The 22,412-nt window shown below is 39.5% G+C and overlaps 1 protein-coding gene across 1 annotated transcript; it reads left to right on the plus strand.

Annotated features, from left to right (window-relative positions):
• Positions 1-16,594: 16,594 nt before the first annotated feature.
• On the plus strand, positions 16,595-17,713 carry LOC145130667 (uncharacterized). The gene has a single exon (XM_079065438.1). The coding sequence runs from the start codon at positions 16,595-16,597 to the stop codon at positions 17,711-17,713; it is 1,119 nt and encodes a 372-aa protein (XP_078921564.1).
• The last annotated feature ends 4,699 nt before the right edge of the window (positions 17,714-22,412 follow it).

Below are 22,412 nucleotides of genomic sequence, written 5' to 3' on the forward strand. Positions count from 1 at the left end.
GCTTGGGACGTCCAAATCCCAAGGGTCAAGTTTCTTGAACCAAAACCCTCAAAAAGTGGAAATAAGGAGATCTAATGAACAAATGATCAAGTTAGAGACTTGATTACCAGAAAGTGAAGGGAATGAGATGTTGCTTCTGGATCTACAATCTTCTCTTGGAGTCCTCTAGCTTCTTCTTCTTCTACAAGCTTCAAATCACACAAGATCACTCAAAAACGGATTACACACTCACACAATGCTCTAGGGTTTCGTGGATTAGGGTTTGGAGCTTGGGGCTTGGAGGCCGGAAATGAGGCCATAAGGTGGGGATTAAGTTGTTTAAATAGTGTGCAAAACCCCGAAATTAGGGTTTCACTCTGACAGACCTACTCGCCGAGTCGAGGGCTCTCGACTCGTCGAGTGGATAGCTTAAATCCCGCGTCCAGATCTCGTCTCTACTCGACGAGTCTGGGGCTCCCAACTCGCCGAGCAGCTCTACTAAAATGAATATATTATAAATAAATACGTACCAGAACCAGATGTTACAATTCACCCCCACTTGTCTTAGACTTCGTCCTCGAAGTCTGCTGCGTCTGGAAACAACTCCGGGTAGTGCTCCGTTATCTCCTCCTCGGGCTTCCAAGTCCACTCAGAACCCTTGCGGTGCTGCCATTGCACCTTCACTTTCTGAACAACCTTGTTCCTCAAGGTTTTCGTCTTGCGATCCAGAATCGCCACCAGCCTCTCAATGTAGTTCAGGCTGTCGTCAACCAGAATATCCTCTAAGTGCACAATCACTGAATAATCCACTAAGCACTTCCACAACTGGGAAACATGGAAAATGTTGTGGATCTGGATGAGCTCTGCTATAAGATCCAATCGATACGCCACCTTGCCCACCCGGGCTATAACCCTAAAAGGACCAATGTACCTGGGGCCCAGCTTGTCCCGCTTTCTGAACCGGATAACACATTTCCAAGGTGACACCTTTAGGAGGACCATGTCGCCCACTTGGAACTCCAAGTCTGAACGCCTCTTGTCGGCATAACTCTTCTGCCGACTCTGAGCAGTCTGGAGCCTGCTCCGGACCTGCTGAATCCGCTCTGTAGTCTTGAGTACTACCTCAATAATCCCCATGACTCTCTGACTGACCTCGCCCCAACAGATTGGGGTCCTACACTTCCTCCCATAGAGCATCTCGAAGGGAGGTCGGTCTATGCTGGCGTGGTAACTATTGTTATACGAAAATTCTGTTAACGGAAGATACGTATCCCAACTGCCACCGAAATCCAAAACACATGCGCGTAGCATGTCCTCGAGAGTCTGTATCTTCCTCTCGCTCTGCCCGTCTGTCTGAGGATGGAAAGCGGTACTGAATTGGAGACGAGTACCCATCTCATCGTGAAACCGCTTCCAAAATCTGGAAGTGAAACGGACATCTCGGTCTGACACCACCGAGACAAGCACTCCATGTTGTGCCACTATCTCACGCACGTAGATCTCGACCAACTTCTTGACCGATATACTCTCCTGGATTGGGATAAAATGAGCAATCTTGGTCAACCGATCCACGATGACCCATATCGAATCTACTCCACGAGCGGTCCTGGGAAGCTTGGTGATGAAATCCATGGTGATATCCTCCCATTTCCACACGGTAATATCCAACGGATGCATCTTGCCATGGGGTCGCTGATGCTCGGCCTTGACCTTCCTGCAGGTCAAGCACCTCTCCACATACCACGCTATGTCCTGCTTCATGTAGAGCCGCCAGTAATCAGGGCGAAGATCCCGATACATCCTCATCGCCCCGGGGTGGATGGAGAACCTCGACTTGTGGGCCTCATCCATCAGGACCTGTCGTACTCCTCTCCAGTATGGAACCCATACCCACCCATGTAGGGTTAACAACCCCCGACTGTCATAATCGAATGAGGCCACCCGACCTACGATCCGCTCACACTTCTGGCGCTCTTCCTTCAGGCCCTCAACCTGCGCCTCCCGGATCTGCTTTAGCAACGGGGTAATCACTGTCATCCTCAAACATATGTCTCGAATCAGAGCTGCCACTGTCTTACGGCTCAGGGCGTTGGCCACACGTTGGCCTTTCCCGGGTGGTAAAGGATCTCACAGTCGTACTCCTTCACCACATCTAACCACCGATGCTGCCTCATGTTCAGATTCGGCTGATCCATGAGGTACCTCAAACTCTTATGGTCCGTGTAAATGGTACAACGGACTCCATAGAGGTAATGCTGCCAAATCTTGAGGGCGAAAACCAGAACCCCCAGCTCTAAATCATGCGTCGGATAGTTAGCCTCGTGAGGCTTCAACTGTCTCGAAGTGTAAGCTATCACGTGACCCCGCTGCATCAATACCGCACCCATGCCCGTAACTGAAGCGTCACAGTAAACAACGAAGTCATCGACGCCCTCCGGCAACGTCAAGATCGGTGCCTCGCATAACCGCTGTCTGAGAGTCTCAAAGGTTGCCTGCGGCTCAGGGCCCCAGCGGAATGTCACCGACTTCTTGGTCAGTCGGGTCAAAGGGACAGCGATCTTGGAGAAATCCTGGATGAATCTCTGGTAATAACCCGCTAGACCAAGAAAACTTCGAATCTCAGTTGGAGACCTCGGAACCTCCCACTGCATCACAACCTCTATCTTGGCCGGATCGACCAGAATACCCTTTTGGTTGACAAGGTGCCCCAGAAACTGTACCTCGCGTAACCAGAACTCACACTTGGAATAAACCAAGATGTCATCAATGAAAACTATCACAGACCGGTCCAACATCGGTCTGCACATGCGGTTCATGAGATCCATGAACACGGCTGGAGCATTGGTGAGCCCAAACGACATCACCACAAACTCATAGTGACCATAGCGAGTCCTAAAAGTTGTCTTCTACACATCCTCGTCCCTGAATCGCATTTGGTGATAACCCGATCATAGATCAATCTTGTAGGACCAATATGCACCATGTAGCTGGTCAAATAAATTATCAATCCTCGGGAGGGGATAACGGTTCTTTACCGTTACCTTATTCAGCTCCCAGTAGTCTATGCACATCCGATGTGACCCGTCCTTCTTCTTCACAAACAGTATCGGGGCTCCCCATGGAAAACTACTTGGCCTGATAAATCCCTTGTCTAGCAGCTCTTGCAGCTGCGTAGACAACTCCTGCATCTCGGGAGGAGCCAACCGGTATGGTGCCTTGGCTATCGGAGCCGCACCACGGACTAGGTCAATCCTGAACTCAACCTGTCTCTCTGGAAGTATCCCAGGAAAATTCTCCGGGTACTCTCGCACGACCGGTACATCATCCACTGTCGCCTTACCCTTATCCCGGGTATCCATAATATAGGCGACATATCCTGTGCAACCCTGCTGAAGGTAGCGCCTCGCCCTCGCTGCTGAACATAAAGTCGGTCCATGTTGCGGCCTCTCGCCCTGAATCACTAACTCTCCCCACTACGAATCCGAACTCTCACTAGCTGCTGCTCGCAATCGATCACCGCCTCATTGGGGCTCAACCGGTCCATACTCACTATAATATTATTCCCTCGTAGGGGAATGGGGACCAAATCTACGGAAAACCACTCGTCAAACAACTGTAGTGCGCATCCCCGATGCACCCTCGCAACCCGAACGGTCCTATCATCTGCTATCTCTACATCCAGAGGACAGTCTAGCTCTCCCGGAGCTCCAACGAACCGCCTGCTAAGTGCGAGCGACACAAAATATCGGATGGACCCCGAATCGAACAATACCAGGGCTGATATAACGTTCACTAAAACGATCCTATAATGAAACAAGTAAACATAAGCGACAATCAATACAAATAAAGATGTAATGAGAGAATACATACCCGTCACAACATCAGGAGCCGCACGTGCCTCCTCTGCAGTAAGCTGAAATGCCCTGCTCCTCTCCGTAGGCGCCTCTGCCCGACCCTGACGGCCATCTGTAATCCTCAACGTGGCAGGAGCGGGTGCCTCCACCTGTCCTGTTGCAAAACCCGGACACTGGGCCTTTTTGTGGCCCCTCTGATTGCACTGAAAGCAAATCAGATCTGAAACTGATGTGGTGGTGGTGGTAGCTGTACAATCCCTGCTCATGTGACCAGTTCGGCCGCACTTGAAGCAGCCCGAACTCCTTGCCCTTCACATTCCCTCGTGCATCTTGTCGCACTTGCCACACCGGTTGCGGCCCTGCTGGCTCCTCGATCTGTGATCTGATACCTTGGGCTTCTTTCCCGAACTACCTGACTGAACCCCATATGGATTCCTCTTTCTCTCCATCTCCAAATCCAGCTCCCTCTCCCGAGCCCTAGCAATCATATCCTCCAACATCTTGCAGCTGGATCGGCTCACAAACTGGCGGATATCACTCTGCAGCATCTCATGATATCGGGCCTTTTTCATCTCCTCATCCGCCACATACTGCGGAACAAGAAGGGCCCTCTCCCTAAACTTGGCGGTGTTCTCCGCCACTGTCTCAGTCGTCTGTTCGAGATCCTGGAACTCCCTAGCAAGCTGTTTCACCTCTATCACAGGTGCAAACTCGGCCTTGAACCTGGCCGAGTAATCACTCCAAGTGATCTCATCTAGGACTGCATCATCTCCAATGGCTCGTCTGATCTCCTCCCACCAGTCATGTGCCATGTCCTTCAGAAGACAGGATGTCATTCGAACCTTTTCCCCCTCGGGACATCTGCTGGTGCGGAATGTGTTGGCAACATCAGCCAACCATCTAGTGCTCGTAATGGGGTCCCGAGCCCCATGGTAATCGGGAGCTCCATAAGCTCTAAACTCCCTGAAAGTCAGTGTGCGCGACCCCATCATGGCCACCACCTCGGTGCGGAAAGCACTCAATCTCTCATCCATGAGCTCCAAAATACCCTCCTTGATCGTGACGAATCACAGGAGTCTCATCCAGAATACTGCGCGTGATCTCAGAGGAGATGAACTCCCTCGTCTGATCGTCTAGCTGCCCGGCTCCAAAGCCTGAGCCTGATCCCTCACCGGTGCCTGAACTAACGACTGGTCTAGTGCGCAATACTACCATTCTGAAAAACACATCATAAAAACATCAGAATACTAATCATATCTTGAGGGATCACATATACTACAAGTTCCCTGGATACATCTCAGCCTTCCTTGATTCAAGTACGGATCCTCTGCTTTTAGTAGTACGGGCCCATACTACCTTCCACATCTATCCGTACTTTCCTCAAGAACCTCCTTAACTCCACCAAGTCCCTTCTACTACTACTGCTTCACGCGCTAATCTCATCCTAGGCTTGCCCTAGGGTAATCACCGACCCACTCACCGCTATCAGCTGCATAAGAAGTCCCTGCTATCTCCCCTAACTAGCTCGCGAATACTATTACATATTACTAAGACTAGATAATTCTTCGAATGAGAGGTCCTACCCTACAACGGTTGGAATCAAACAAGAGCTGCGCAATAGAGCTAGACCTAACCTTCTGAAATTATTTAGTCCTCGCAATATGTAACTTAACATATTCGTTTACTAGTTAGTAAAAGGTAACTAGAACTCCTAAAAGCACAAAGCAAGCATCATTCGAGCATCGAGTAAACATAATTAAGCATATCTCATTCAGGCCATCCCTGACTAATCTGTACTAGCATGCAGTTCAATAAGCTGAGATACATATAACAGGCATATAAGGCATCCTTCCTAGATCCTTAGCCCTAATCTAGCATGCAGTTCTCATAAAGCTGATACACATATAACAGGCACATAAGGCATTCTTCCTAGATCCTTAGTCCTACTCTAGCATGCAGTTCTCATAACATATCATAACATAAACTTGTATCAGTAATTTGGGAGTACTTACTTGAGCTCGACTGATTGTATGCACCACACCCTTTTCTATTTTCAAAGTTCTTTTCTCTTTTAAAAATGCTTTTCATAAAAATGATTTTCTTTTGAAAAAATTTTATACCAATTCCTTAGTTTGAGTTCAGACACACCCGAGAGTGTGCCCGAATCCCTCAAACCAACGCTCTGATATCAATTTGAAACATCCCAAAAACATAGATCAAAAATTTCATTTTAATTCATTAATAAAAACCATAAATATCATCCATCATATAAAAGTCATAGATCGTGTATCTCAAAAATATCATAATATCTGTCAATGTATCAAAATCATATGTCAAAACATCAGAGTGAATTCTCCCAGGCTAAAAACTGTGGTGTGTCCCATGCAGTCATCCCGAGCTCTTCCCCTTACTAGCGGAAGTACCTGAAACCAACACTGAAAACTGTAAGCATGAAGCTTAGTGAGTCTCCCCAAACTACCACATACCATACACATAATCACATATATCATACATTGGGCCCCATCCTACTACATTGGACACTGCCCGACATCGGCTTGTCCGACATCGGGCCCCGCCCGACATCAGACCGCATCTGGCATCGGGTCCCGCCCAGCATCGAGCCCCGCCCGGCATCGAGCACAGCTCGGCATACATATGAGCATAAACTACTAACACATATACCATAAGCATAATCACTTAACTATAAACATATAAACATTTTCCTCGGGCCACGCCCGACATCAGACCGAAATCCGGAAACATACAAACATTCCTTGGGAGCCGCCCTGCCATCGGACCGTGGCCCGGAAACATACAAATACATACACATGCAAGAATCACAAAGACATCAAGCATACTAACATCCTTCGGGTACCATCCCGACATCAGATCGAAATCCAGAAAACATATAAACCTACATCAGCCCCCGCCCGACATCGGATCCTAATCCGGAACATACTAACATACATAATCGGGCCGGCCTTGGTGCCTTAGACCCGTTCCTACTGGAGGAAGACTCATCTCAAATGGCGAGTGAAGTAGCTGAATCTCTCGGCTCCTGCGACCGGCTTTACTCACTCCCTATACAAAACAATCCCCTTAGATACCATTCCTTATGTCCAAATCCCTTCATAGGTCAACCTTGGTCAAGTCAAATTCCCAGTCAAAGTCAACGCTCAGTCACAGTCAAATTTTACAATTTGTGTTGACTCAACTCGTCGAGTCAATCCCCTGACTCGCCGAGTTCCCTTGCTACACTCAGTCGTGAAAATACGAACTAACTCGTTGAGTCCCTTAACAGACTCGTCGAGTCCCACCTTGTACAGGATTGGGACAAGCCAACTCAACTCGTCGAGAGCCTCCATGGACTCGCCGAGTTCCTCTGTCTATTTGATCCATCTCAATTGATTAAGCTCCTATCTTACAGATCCAAACCCCATACTTCATCTACATACTGGGAATACACTTTTAAGGGTAAAGTAACCCGTTACTAATCCTTCTTAACGGATTTAGCTCAAACCCTAGTTCTTTAGGACATAGATCTTTGTCCAAAAGCCTTATCACTCCAAACCAAAGCATGAAAACCCAGATCTAGGTCCTAGACACCAAAAGAACACGTAAAGCCTCAGACATTCCTTCCATGCATGGCCTTTTGGGGCTCAAAAGGCCATAACAACACCTTAGGGGGCTTCAATGGCATAAAGTTTGCACCTTTATGCCTTAACAACCCTCAATGATCCCAGATCTGGAAGGATCCTTGCTTGGGACGTCCAAATCCCAAGGGTCAAGTTTCTTGAACCAAAACCCTCAAAAAGTGGATATAATGAGATCCAATGAACAAATGATCAAGTTAGATACTTGATTACCAGAAAGTGAAGGGAATGAGATGTTGCTTCTGGATCTACAATCTTCTCTTGGAGTCCTCTAGCTTCTTCTTCTTCTTCTATAAGCTTCAAATCACACAGGATCACTCAAAAATGGCTCACACACTCACACAATGCTCTAGGGATTCGTGGATTAGGGTTTGGGGCTTGGAGGCTGGAAATGAGGCCATAAGGTGGGGATTAAGTTGTTTAAATAGGGTGTAAAACCCCGAAATTAGGATTTCACTCTGACAGACCTACTCGCCGAGTCGAGGGCTCTCGGCTCGTCGAGTACATAACTTAAATCCCACGTCCAGATCTCGTCTCTACTCGACGAGTCTGGGGCTCCCAACTCGCCGAGTAGCTCTACTAAAATGAATATATTATAAATAAATATGTACCAGATCAGGCGTTACAATACTTCATAATTATCTTGAATTTGAAATATTATTATTTAATTCAAGATTAGGGTTTCTAGGGTTATCCTACAACCCATAAATACGACTCATTGGGAGTCTTATTTCTCCCACTCCATATACTCTCAATAGAGCCGTAAATTTTCTCTTTCCTCCCCTCTCCTCAAGTCTTATAGTTATTAGGGTTTTGGTTACAAGCCATTAGTGGTATCTAAGCTTTTGGTGCTTGCTTTCCAAGGAACTCAAATGAGATTTTGGTTGATTAATTTCTACATTAATCAAAAGGTATGCGACTCTAAACCTTCTTATAATTTCGATTATACTAGGGTTTCCTAGGGTTTCTTTATATTCATAGTTAGTTGCTATCAATTGAGAAAACATAGATCATGTAAACTTAAGGGTTTAAGAGTTTTCCTGCCACATGAATTTTTCTAACCTAGAAAACCATCAGTGGTATCAGAGCCTTAGTTTTCTATTTGAATGAGCATTAAAATGAATTGATCAAAATTAGGGTTTATGGAAATCAAACCCTAAAGGCTTAAAATTTCAACTTGGCTAGGGTTTTCTGAAAACCTAGCCACCATCCCCGTATTTTCGAAAAATTGATATATATCTCTAGGGCTTCAAGTTTCCTTAATTATTATTTTAATATGGTTTAAAATTTGATTAATTAAAATTTGATAAACCCTACCTTTTTTCGAAAATTAGAAGGCTAAGGGATTATGATTCAATTTGAATTATTTAATTAATTGTTTAATTGGTAAATAATTATTTAATCCATATGATTTAAATTTATTTAATTAATTGTTTAATTAAGATAAAATATCAAATCATCATTTAGTTTAAAATTAATTAATTATTAGTTGTTTAGTTCGAAAATTAATATTAAGCCATAGTATTTTGAAAAGTTTTAAAATACACCTTATACTATATATGATAAAAGTTTAATATATTATATGTATAAAACAAGTCAGACAAATCGCTAGTACGTCTCATTCACGAAGCCATACTCTAAGGGGGGAGGGGGTATAAGGAAGTGGTCTGTAAAATGACCGTTGAATGAGTGTCCACTCTCACTCACTGCTCCCTTGTATGGTGGAGGGTCGTTAGTCGAACGGATTTAATAGGACATAACCTCCTAAAAGCATGATGCTATTAAAGTACTAGAACCTTTTTTGAATAAATCCCTAATCATATTCCTCCTTAAGATCCTTATCCATTTTTGGTGCATTCTAGCTTGAAGAAGAAGATAAGAAGAGGAAAGAAGTACTCTAGTGGTGGAGTGGGCAAAGTATCATCATCATCATCGTCCCTTCCTGCTTTTGGACCTTTGTAAGTATCAAAGATTCCAACTTTATTGCATATTATGAGTAGATATAGGGTTTTGTCCATTTTATTCACGTTATTGCATGATTGAGTGAGGTAAATCCATAAAGTTAGCAACTTTATGGATTCCAAGAGTTCCTTGTCTATCATATTCCTCATATCTGAAAGTTGGTGAGGTATATGAGGCATGCATGAAAGTTTGAAGCATATTTCTTTACTCTTGACCTAGAAAGGGTTTGGAGCATGTTGGTGCATGCATGGCCATAAAGGAAACATTTTTATGGACCTTAGGAGTCCCCTTTAACTTCTGGATGAGATGGATTCGAGGTCTTAGTGGAATAAGGACTTAAAATGGAGACCTTTAGCTTCAAACAACGCTCACGTCGTGAGATGAAGGATCTCACGACGTGATATTCGAAGAATCCCCATCTTCTGTTTGAATCCTTGGAGCTCACGACGTGGGAATGGGTGCTCACGTCGTGATGGCAGTTCATGTGGTTTATTTGACTGAGTTGACTAGGTTGGGCCGAGGTTAGTGGGAATCAGACCGAGTGGACTGTCACGACGTGACCAAGGCTTGGTCACGATGTGAGGAAAGAAATTTGTCATTTAGGGCCGTTGATTTTGACTTTGACTTTGATCAGGGTTGACGAAGTTTGACTTAAGGTTATGTTTATGGTCCTTGTTCCAAGTAAGTGGATAAATTTTCAAGTAAAGATAAACATATTAAAACAACCTACCCATTCCTCATCAATTTTGATATTGGAATCCTAAGTGAGATCATGTGAAAAAAATCAAAATATTAGGAAAGCAAGATATAACAGAAGCACACTAAATCGAAGAGGAGTTCAATCAATTTACTTATCAAAAATGCAATTTGGTCAAGAACAAAAGGGAAACAACACAACATAGTAAAATTACAATCTAAATACTACATTTGATTATAGTTTATCAATTAAATTAGGTTAGCACATGGGTGCAACTATATCCAAGAACCCCCTTCCTTCATGAGATCATAAAAAAAATCATCACATAAAAATACATCATTTGAAAGCTAAGTTTCCAAAAGTACCCTTTGTATCAAAATTCCAGAATCGACAATCTGGTTTAACAATGTATGCTATAGAAAGTCAAGTAAATCATCAGAAAAGGGTAAACAATTAGGACCCACTAAGTTGTTGAAAAGATGAAAAATCATAAAATAAATAAATAAATAAAAAGAAAAAAAACCATAAACAATATTTCTAATCAGAACCATCAGAGTTGGGTATAATCAACGCAGAATAGATTAAACATGTCAACAAATCAAACACGCAAAGACACTTAATAAAGGAATTTTTGAGAGAGACGTGGACATGTCTTTTTATACATCAGGTCTATTTACTGAAAGGCAACAACTGTGCGGGGAGAAGGTAGATCTCTTTTCATTTTAGCACCTAACTACCTGATACAAACATACAAAACAAAATCAATAAACATCTACATCATCTCAACTCCTTTCTAGTGTTTTTTTCTTAGTGATACAACCACAAATACCTGGATTAAAGTTGTTCTATATCATCTATCCCTATTCTGTTCCATCTATTTCCTACCAAAAACAAAGAAATCAAAGAAGTGAAACAGTGAACCCTAAAAACCCAAATACAATAATCAGAAAATAAAATACATAAGCAAACCTGATGGGAGAAGTCGACTGAATCTATCTTTTTTATTTACGGTCGATGATTGCAATGTTCACATCAACATGGTCACTCCGACCCACCACCATCGTCGATCAACACCAACACAACAGTCGACGCTGCCTCAGTACCAACATAAGCAAAAAGGCAATTGATTTGACCACTTTATTGGATTAACAACAAAAAATGGTCATGGTTCATAAAAATTTGCACCTTACAACCAAATTAGGGCTCCCATATGATTCATCTAAGTAGACAATGTAAAACATAGAAAAGGAAGATACCAAATACAGAAAGATGATTGATGGAAAGAAGGAGGCGTTAATATGGGATCCTTTCCTGTAGAAACCCCTTCGTGTCTGCCTCTGGTAGAAACCCCTTCAGAAATAAAAAACACTTAAATTAGTATAAACCTCTTCGTGTATTCCTTTGAACATCAAACATAGAAAATGAAGAAAATGAGAAGTACAGAAAGATGGTTGATTGGAAGAGGGATGTGGTGACCTACAACAACGGGTATAAGCAGGGGAATCTGGACGTGATAAATAGAAAACCCTTTCATCAAACCAGAAAAGAGTTGAACATAATTTACAAATAAAAGTGCAATCACCAATATCATCATAAGAAGGCAAAAGCAAACAGTTGTTAGAAACGGAAGGAGAACATCGTATCTGAGGAGAAATAATTGCAGCCAAATGATGCGAGAAACGACGTTTGCAAGACAAAATTCCCGACATGAGATTGTATAAGATGAATTACAACACATACCTACAGAACAAAACATAGACGACGAGGGAGAAGAGAAACATAAGACTTGAAGAGAGGCTGCGACGAAGAAGACAAACGCAAAAGGTGAAGAGGAAGAAAGAGTAAAGAAGAAAGAAAAAAAATAAGAAAAACGGAAACGAACACTATTGGAGAAGGGCGGCAACCAGCTTTGAGGAAGAGAAGATAATGATGGGAAAAGGTATGGCGATGTGTGCGAAACAGCGACAAATAGAACTTTCAGTGTCAAAATAAGAAAGAGAAAGAATTTCGTATGAAAATAAGAAAGAGAAAGAAGTTCACTGTAGCTAAGCTTTTAAGAATTAATACTATATACTAAATGTCTCACGAAGACAATATATTATAATAACTTGACAAAATTTCATAATTGGTCCCTGTGGTTTGCAAAATATCTCACTTTGGGGACTTTCAAGAAAAACATCACGCCACTGGTCCCTGTGGTTTGCAAAATTACATGAAAGGTCATCCTGCCGTTAAATCTAACTTTTCAGCTGTTAGATTTTTATGAAAAATACTATTTTACCCTTGTACCAAATTTGCAATATACTACAAACCTCAAAGACCATTTGTGTAAATATACTAAATTTTTTATATATATAAATTATAAATATAAGTTTATGTATATGTATAAATATAATTTCAATGATTTGATAACTTCAGTTCACAAATAAGAAAAATTAAAGAAAAAATGGTTTCGACATTGTTTATCGAATTTAAGTTTATTTACTTGAATCAAAATAAGTAAAAACATTAAAAAAACTATAAATAACTAAAATTATAAAATAAAAATAGAAAACAAAATGTCAAAAAGATAAATAAAAAAAATTAGGAAATTGTTGAAATTATATATATATATATATATATATATATATATATATATATATATATATATATATATATATATATATAAAGTCTATATTTATAATTTATATAAATACAAAATTTCAAATTTATAAAATTACACAAATGGTCTTTAAGGTTTGTAGTATATTGCAAATTTGGTACAGGGGTAAAATAGTATTTTCCATTAAAATCTAACAGCTGAAAAGTTAATTTTAAAGGCAGAAGTACCTTTCATGTAATTTTACAAACCACAGGACTCATGTCATGACGTTTTCCTTGAAAATCCTCAAAGTGAGATATTTTAGAAACCACAAGGACCAATTATGAAATTTTGTCTAATAAATTTAGATAGGGATGAGCAAAGGAATTGACCCGGCTGGAACCGGCCCGAACCAGACCCGACCCGGGAACCGAAGTCGGCCGAAATTAAGAACCGAACCGGACCGCCGGTTCTACCGGTTCCCGGTTCCTACCGGTTCTTGTCGTGTCTTTAATATTGAAACCGGTCATCGAGAAATAGCAACATACGGTTTCGGTTTTTGCCGGTTCTACCGGTTCCCGATACCAAAAATCCACAAGAATATCATCCCGGTCCCGGCCCGACCCGACCGGTTCCATCTGGTTCCGGTTCTGGTACCGGTTCCGGCCGGTTCCCCGGTCCAAATGTTCATCCCTAAATTTAGAAAATAAGCTATTTTATACGTTAAAGACCGACGTTAAACCTAGAATATAAAAAATAATTGATGTAGTACTTTACCAAAAATATATTTTAACTTTCATTCATTTTAGAAGACATAAACTCACGTTATTTCTTTGCACAAAATTATGATATACTGTATTTTAAATTTAGCATTGACAATTATTTCGGTTTTTAGTCATTAACGACTTGACAATTGTTTCGGTCTTTAACTTTTTATATGTTAACGCATTGATAATTATTTTAGTTTTTGCATAGACAATGACATTGATATTCAAGTAATTAGTTTTATTTTTACATGATTTTTTTTAGAACGACAGAATTTTATTAAAAACTAACAAGACGTTGGAAATGACTTATTACAAAGAAATGGATGCTAAGGTCGGGGTTTGCAACCAAAAACCCCATCACAACTTAGTTTTTTCTACACCTGTTAAAAATCCAAAAAATATCATGTCCACTACATCATCAAAAATAACAGATTTCCAAGAGGTAAACGTCCCGGAAATAAAAGAATTCCGAAAATTCCCAAGACACCAAAAAGAGGTTAAAACCGCCGCATCAAACGTCTTCTTCTAACCTCGAACCAAGTCTGACTAGAAGACTAAAGACCGAAGAGAAATGGGATTGGGGGTTGAACCCCCCACCATATCGCAATACGAGCCCACAACGCAACAAACTCCAAGAAACCGACAAACAAATGATCAATCGTCTCCATCAAAGTTGTACATAAACGACACATAATCGACTCCAACATAATACCTCTGCGTGACAACCTCTCTCTAGTGGGAAGACTGGAAAGTCGAATACGCCAAAGGTGTATGTTCAACTTAATGGGAACCCAATTATTCCACCTAGCTCTATACCCCTTGTATCCGACAACCCACTATCCAAATAAACACGAGCTAAAGAAACTGAAAACACATATGTAACATCTAAGAGCCAACCAAGTCTCTCAACACATAACTCCAGCTGAAAACCTTGCATCAGAGAATAAAGACCATCCAATTATGTCTACTTAACTCCTCCCCTGGGGATACGCCTAAGCGTGGAATTACCCCAACCTCTAAAAAATCGATCTTTCACCGAAACCTCTTTAAGGATATCAAAAGCGAAGATCCTATGAAACCAAACCGCAAGAGGAACATCCGCACACCAGACATCCTGCCAAAATGAAGTATAAGCTGCATCTCAACTCTAATCGGGTAAAAAGACTGAAAATCAAAACCATGATCCTTCAATTGTCCAAAGAGCAAGCAAATCCATTATAGACCAGACCACGACCTCAAAGGACTCAGAGAGGCACATCGACCATCACCCCCATACAAAGCCTTAACGACCCTAACCAAAAAAGAATCCGACGAATGGAAGAATCTCCAATACCATCTGAACATCATAACCAAGTTAAAAGGCAAAAAGACTCCCAACTCCCAAGCCTCCATCCCCTCTACTAGCCAAAACTCGATCCTATCTGCCCCAATACATATTCCTCTCATCCAAGTCTGCACCCCTAAAAAAACCTAGCCCACAAGGACTCTAAAGAGCTAAGCATAATAATGGGAATAGAGGTGAAATCGTCGGTATGTGCTAATACAATTATTATTTAATATGTTAACCTTAATGTACTTCCGAAATAGAGGTGAAATTGTCGGTATGTGCTAATATGGAATTTAATATTGAGTATTTAGATCAGAACAGTCTGATTTGAGGGAAAATATGGTCCATGGTACTAGTTTCTTCGGTGCTTGTATCGGTTGGACCGATACACCATAAATTGCATATGATACACGTCGTTGAAGCCGTAGTTGAAAAGCTGAAAATCTTTCAGCTGTGATATCCCGACTTGGGGGGGGGGGGGTAACTCATTGAATATGGAACAAAGATGATGAAATTACAACCTAATCTCAAACACAAACTCTAAACTACATTCTGAGAAAGATCTCATGTCAATCCAATTTCAAATGGATGAGATATGCATCTTTTAAAATTTTCATGGGTTACAAAATACCAATAAAACCTGAAAATAACCCGACTTCCGGGGATCGTAATTTCACATAAAAAAATCCCTACATGTGCTACAATTTGTTTGTCCATCATGTTTTTCTTGCTATTTTTGTGATATAATTATTATAACCTTGATACTCTATTAAGTTTTGAATAATTCTTCCATCTGAATGATGTCTTCAACCACTGCATTCATTGTAGACAAACATAGAAAATTTATTAGACTTATAACTTAACAAAAGTTTATTTCTGTTAAATGTTCTGTTAGTTAGTAGTTAGTTGTTGCTCTGTTTAGATTCAGTTAGGTTCATGTTAGATATAGAAGCGTAAATTAGTCTGTGTATATATGTTTTGTACAGTTCTTTCATTCAATCCAAGTAACATATTTACTCTTTTCTCAAACTGTAAAATGGTATCAGAGCGTATTCCGTTTTTCCAGATGATTCTCGTTTGAATCGTTTCTTTCGCAGATTCGATTCTCATTTGATTCAATCCTCTAATTTTCTTTGTGATTCATTACGATTACTCTGTTAATCGTTGATCTTTTCATTTTTCCCCTTTTTTGTTCTTCGATTTAACTCTCGTTTTTTATATGATCGATCATCGTGAATTCTAATGTCACAAATCGGATCAATACACAAGAAAATTCAGACGATCCTTATTTCATTCATCATTCCGATTGTCCAGGAACTATTCTCGTTTCTCAGATTTTTACTAGAGACAATTATAGTTCTTGGAGTCGTGCTATGATGATCGCTCTATCAGTGAAGAATAAAATGGATTTCATCGATGGAACTATTAATAAACCACCAGAAACTGATCTTGTTCGATTCAAATCCTGGTCCCGTAACAATAATATCATCATCTCATGGATTCTCATTCAATTTCAAAAGAGATAGCAGCCTCTGTGATATATCTCAAAACAGCAAAAGATATCTGGAAGGAGCTCAAAGATCGTTTCCAGCAAGGCAATGGTCCCATAATTTTTCAAATTAAGCGTGATATCATGAATATTACTTAAGGAGGAGACACTGTAAGTACATATTCCACCAAATTGAAAGTTCTATGGGAGGAATTGGCCAATTACAACATGCATTGTACCTGTGGTTTGTGCATTTGTGGTGGAGCTAAAGAAATTGAGCAAACTATGACTTTTCTGATGGGATTAAATGATGATTTCTCTCAAATTCGTGGTCAAATCTTGCTGATGGATCCTATTCCAAATGTTAATCGCATTTTTTCTCTAATCATTCAAGAAGAAAGACAGAGATCTGTAAGTAATACTCAGTTATCTCAATCTACCGTTGCTTTCAATGTTAGAGATGGAAACAGAGATTATAATAGGTCAAGATCTATTAATAACAATCAGTACAAAAGTTTCAAGAAGGCTCAAGTGTACTGCACTCATTGCAAGAAATCTGGGCATACACAAGAAAAATGTTACAGGTTGCATGGTTTTTCACCAGGTTTTAAGTTCACAAATGGGAACAATTCAAGAGTCAATTCCGTTTCAGTTGATCAATTGACTAACAATTCAGTTTCTGAATTTGCTGATGTTGTAACTGGACTGACTGATGAACAGTGTAAACAATTCATAGCCATGTTTTCAGGGAAATTAGCTTCTTCCAATGCTGTCTCCACAAAAGATTTCAAAGCAGGTACTCATTACATTCTGAACTCTACATCTGGAAATTATAAATCCAATTTTTGGATCATTGATTCAGGAGTTACCAAGCACATATGTAATGATGAAAATCTTTTTATCAACACTCAAAGGGTTTTTAACACTCGGGTCAAATTGTCCAATCAAATGCTTATTGAAGTGCATTTAATGGGTAATTTTCAATTGAATGATCACCTAATTCTCAAAGATGTTCTTTATGTTCCCCAATTTGAGTTAAATCTCATTTCTGTCACATCATTAACCAAGGACAAAAATGTCATGGTTGCCCTTTATTATGATTCTGCCATTATACAGCAGATGAGCAACAAGATGATGATTGGCAAGGGTAGTGTGAAGGCAGGATTGTATCTGTTGGATCAAGAGTTGCAGATTAGTTCCATCAACACTGTTTCTATACAACAATGGCATGAAAGATTTGGGCATCCTTCAAATAATAAACTTATGTGTCTTAGCAATGAGTTGTCCCTAAATAAGAAGATAGATAAACATGTTTGTTTGATTTGTCCATTAGCAAAGCAGAAACGATCTCCTTTTGTTTGTAAAAACAATATTGCAAGTAAATCATTTTCTAATTCATTGTGACATCTGGGGACCTTATCACATTGATTCATATCAGGGACATAGGTATTTTGTTACCATAGTTGATGATCATTCAAGATTCACATGGATCTATTTGATTAAACATAAATCAGAGGTCCAAAATATTATACCTAAGTTCTTTGCAATGGTTTTGAATCAATTTGGAGCTCATATTAAGGTGTTTCGTTCTGACAATGCACAAGAGCTTAAATTTGTTGATTTTTTTAGTGAGAAAGGAGTTATACATCAATTTTCTTGTACTCAGACACCTCAGCAAAACTCAGTAGTAGAACGAAAACATCAACATTTCTTGAATGTTGCTCGAGCCTTATTTTTTCAATCCAAGATACCTGCAGCTTACTGGACAGAATGCTTATCTTGTGCCACCTACTTAATCAACAGAAAACCTTCAAAAATTCTCAACAATATTTCACCATTTGAAGTTTTTCATCACATTAAGCCAGATTACTCCATATTTCGTTCTTTTGGTTGTCTTGTGTTTGCTTCTACATTAAAAGCTGCAAGAACCAAGTTTGAACTACGTGCTTCGGCTTGCATTTTTCTTGGGTATCCAATTGGTGTCAAAGGCTACAAGCTGTTAGATTTGGAAACCAAAAGGGTATTTTTGTCACGAGATGCCATCTTTCATGAAACCATATTTCCTTATCAACATACAACTTTCAAAGATCAAACTAATATTTTTGATCATCATGTCATCCCAATAATTTCAGACCATACTTTTGAATCTGTTGATACAGAACCTTCATCTCCTACATTACCTGAACCCAATTTACCAAATATCACAGATACAGATCCCATTTTACCAACTCGTCCTATTCGTACTCGTACTAAACCAACTTATTTAAAAGATTATCATTGTAATCTTTTACAAGGAACCACCTTACCTCGTTCAAATGTTCGATATCCTTTATCTGAAGTCATATCTTATGAGAAACTTTCTTCATCTCACAAGATTAACACATTATCTGTTTCATCTCAGATTGAACCCAAATCTTATTCTGAAGCTATAAAATCAATTGAATGGCAAAATGCTATTACTGATGAGCTCAATGCCTTGGAAGTAAATGACACTTGGAAAATTGTTCCATTGCCACATAACAGAAAATCCTTGGGATGTCGATGGGTTTTTAAAATCAAACGAAAAGCTGATGGTACAATTGAAAGATTTAAGGCGAGATTGGTTGCAAAAGGGTTTAATCAACTTTAAGGTGTTGATTTTCTTGATACATACTCACCGGTGGCAAAAACTTGTTACTGTCAAAATGTTATTAGCTATTGCAGCACAACAATCATGGCCCTTAATCCAACTTGATGTCAGCAACGCTTTTTTAAATGGCGATTTAGATGAAGATGTTTATATGGATATTCCAAAAGGCTACAATGTTCAGCAAACAAGTTCCAATTCTACCCCACTTGTTTGTAAACTAAATAAGTCCTTATATGGTCTTCGACAAGTTTCTAGGCAATGGTATTCGAAGTTTTCATCTTTCTTAATTCAGAAGGGTTCATCCAATCTAAAGCCTATTATTCTCTATTTTACAAAGGAAGTGGTTCTTCCTATGTGGCTTTATTGGTTTATGTGGACGACATCGTTATTACTGGAGCTTCTATTGAAGGTATTAATGCTTTGAAACATAGTCTCAGTCAACAATTTAAGCTTAGAGACTTGAGGAATTTAAAAATGTTTTTGGGTCTTGAAGTAGCAAGGTCAAAATCAGGAATTTCTATCTGTCAAAGAAAATATGCTCTTGAACTTTTAGAAGACACTCGTTTCTTGGCATCAAAACTCACCAATTATCCTATTGATCCAAAGTTAAAAAGTTCCAATTTTGAAGGAGCCCTTGTTTCTGATCCTTCTCAGTATAGAAGATTAATTAGTCGTCTTCTATACCTCACAATAACTCGTCCAGACATTGCATACGCAGTGAATCGATTAAGTCAGTTTGTTACTACACCTCGACAACCTCATTTACAAGCTATACATCATCTTTTACAGTACATTAAACATAATCCTAGTCAAGGGTTATTTTTCTCCACAAAGTCTTCATTACAGCTTAAAGCTTTCAGTGATTCTGATTGGGCAGGATGCGTTGATACACGTCGTTCTGTTATTGGTTTTTGTGTCTTCTTGGGAGATTCATTGATTTCGTGGAAATCTAAGAAACAAACCATTGTTTCTCGATCTTCCACTGAAGCAGAGTATCGTGCGCTTGCTGTTGTCACTAGTGAACTTATCTGGCTTTGACAACTTCTTCATGATTTTGGTTTTCCTTCGTCCACTTCTGCTTTGATATACTGTGATAATGATTCGGCAATCAAATTGGCAACCAACCCAACTTTTCACGAACGCACAAAACATATAGAAATAGATTGCCATTTTATTCGGGATAAGATACTTGGTAAAACAGTTCGATTGATGCCTATTCGAACGCAATTTCAGTTAGCTGACATTTTAACCAAACTATTGCCACGGTTCAAAATGCAGCCTATAGTTTCCAAGATGGTCCTTCACAACATTTTTGCGGATCCATCTTGAGGGGGCATATTAGACTTATAACTTAACAGAAGTTTATTTCTATTAAATGTTCTGTTAGTTAGTAGTTACTTGTTGCTCTCTTTAGATTCAGTTAGGTTCATGTTAGATATAGAAGTGTAAATTAGTCTATGTATATATGTTTTGTACAGTTCTTTCATTCAATCCAAGTAACAGATTTACTATTTTCTCAAACTGTAAAAGAATTAGTTTCATTAATTAAACATTTTAAAATGTTACCTTTATCAATTAAGGTATACGTTTTTTCCATCGTGTTTCCTTATTATTTTTTTCTTTGCCATTTGACAAACTTTAGGCTTATTATCTTGAACATTTATGCTTATTTGCACATTCGAGGATCTAATGTATCATCCGTCAGTTCATCGATAATGAACTCCTCATTTAGTCGTACCAAAAGCTGTCTGATGGCATGTCTATATGAGTTTTTTTCTTTCAAGCACAAACAATCTTTTTTATAGACATTCGATACCAAAAACAAACAAAACTAAAATTAAAATTATAAAGAGTCTATTTTTGGAATATAAATATGATGAATTATTACATATATGGTTATAAAAATAAAATAAATTAATTTAGTAAAACAATGTTAAATATTTGAAATTTAAATATAATTAGAGGATACAATAAAATATTATTAAATAAAAAAAAGCTTGGATGTATAAAACATCATAGTAAATAATCACCTAAAATATATTAAATGGTTGATGGAAAAAAAAGAGTGTGAACCACTAAATTCCATCGATAAAAAACCTACATTCCATTTATTTTAAACAGTAATAACTAATACTAATACTAATACGTCTAAGAAAAAACTCAAACTGTGAAAAACTATATATTAGACCGGAGGGTGTGGAAGAGAAGCTTCCCTCACTTTTTGTGGGTCATACCCCCATTTCTCTCACTTCTCTTTCCCTCACCTAAGACCTAAGGAATTGGTGGGAAGCCCTTCCCTCACTTTTTTTTATTAAATAAAATTAATTTTTTTTATGATTTATAATTTTTAAATTAATGCTAAACATAAAATTTAATTAAAAATAAAAAGCATTTCATTAATTAAAATAAAAATTACATTAAACCTAATATTTAAATAAGTAGAAAAATAAAAAAAAAACGCAAAAAAAAAATAAAATAAAACAACCCACAACATAGAAAACATAATTAATATCCTAATTTTATTTAAACCCCAAATACGTCACTCGGAATCATCGTCTTCGTCGTCGCCCTCATCGTCCTCGTCATCGCCTTGATCGTCTTCATCATTCTCCCCAGCGTCACTCTCGTCGTTGGAATCTTCACTCTCGACGAACATATCAGAATCCTCGTCTGATTCGTCAAACAAATCATCGTGAGAAAACTCTAACGGTGGCTGAATATGAGCCCTATAAATGTGCTCCACCAAATCAGCACGAAGGGTGTGATGAATGTCGCGATTGTGTACTTCTCTTCTATTCACCCTATACTCTTGTGTACCAACGGCTACTCCTTCGACATTTGGCAAAACTTCATTTTCGTTGTACCGGCATATCGCTCTTCCTTCGTCTTCAAGAATCATATTATGCAATATGATACATGCATACATTACGTGTTGTAATCTTTTCACCTCATATGACCTTGCCCCGACCGTTAGTACTTGCCAACGTCTCTTAAGTACACCAAATGTTTGCTCCACATCCTTCCTAGCTGACTCTTGCGCCTCTTTAAACTTTTTCCTTTTCTGGTCATTAGGACATGTAAACGATTTCACAAAAACAGACAAGGGAGGATATATACCGTCAGTAAGATAGTATCCACGCTTATATGCTACCCCATTTGCTTGAAAAGGTACATCGTGCGACTTTCCAAGGTAGATATCGTTGAATACCGGTGACTGGTCTAGCACATTGATGCCATTGTTTGCACCAGCTGGACCAAAGAATGCATGCCATATCCAAAGATCATGTGATGCGATAGCCTCTAGAATGATCGTCGGCTCTTTGTGGTCGCCTCTCATGTACTGACCACGCCATGCGTTGGGGCATAATGACCAACTCCAGTGCATGCAATCGATACTACCTAGCATTCCAGGGAATCCATGTTTGCCTTCATGCACCGTGTACAATTGGTGGATATCGTTGATAGTTGGTTTGC

This window comes from Lactuca virosa, chromosome 8, assembly GCF_052849685.1.
Source record: "Lactuca virosa cultivar CGN04683 chromosome 8, Lactuca_virosa_CGN04683_v6, whole genome shotgun sequence".
In the NCBI taxonomy this organism is placed as follows: Eukaryota; Viridiplantae; Streptophyta; class Magnoliopsida; order Asterales; family Asteraceae; genus Lactuca; species Lactuca virosa.

What these genes read in the sequence shown, in the direction of transcription:
- LOC145130667 (XM_079065438.1), top strand. Translation starts at nt 16,595, where the DNA reads ATGACTTTTCTGATGGGATTAAATGATGATTTCTCTCAAATTCGTGGT.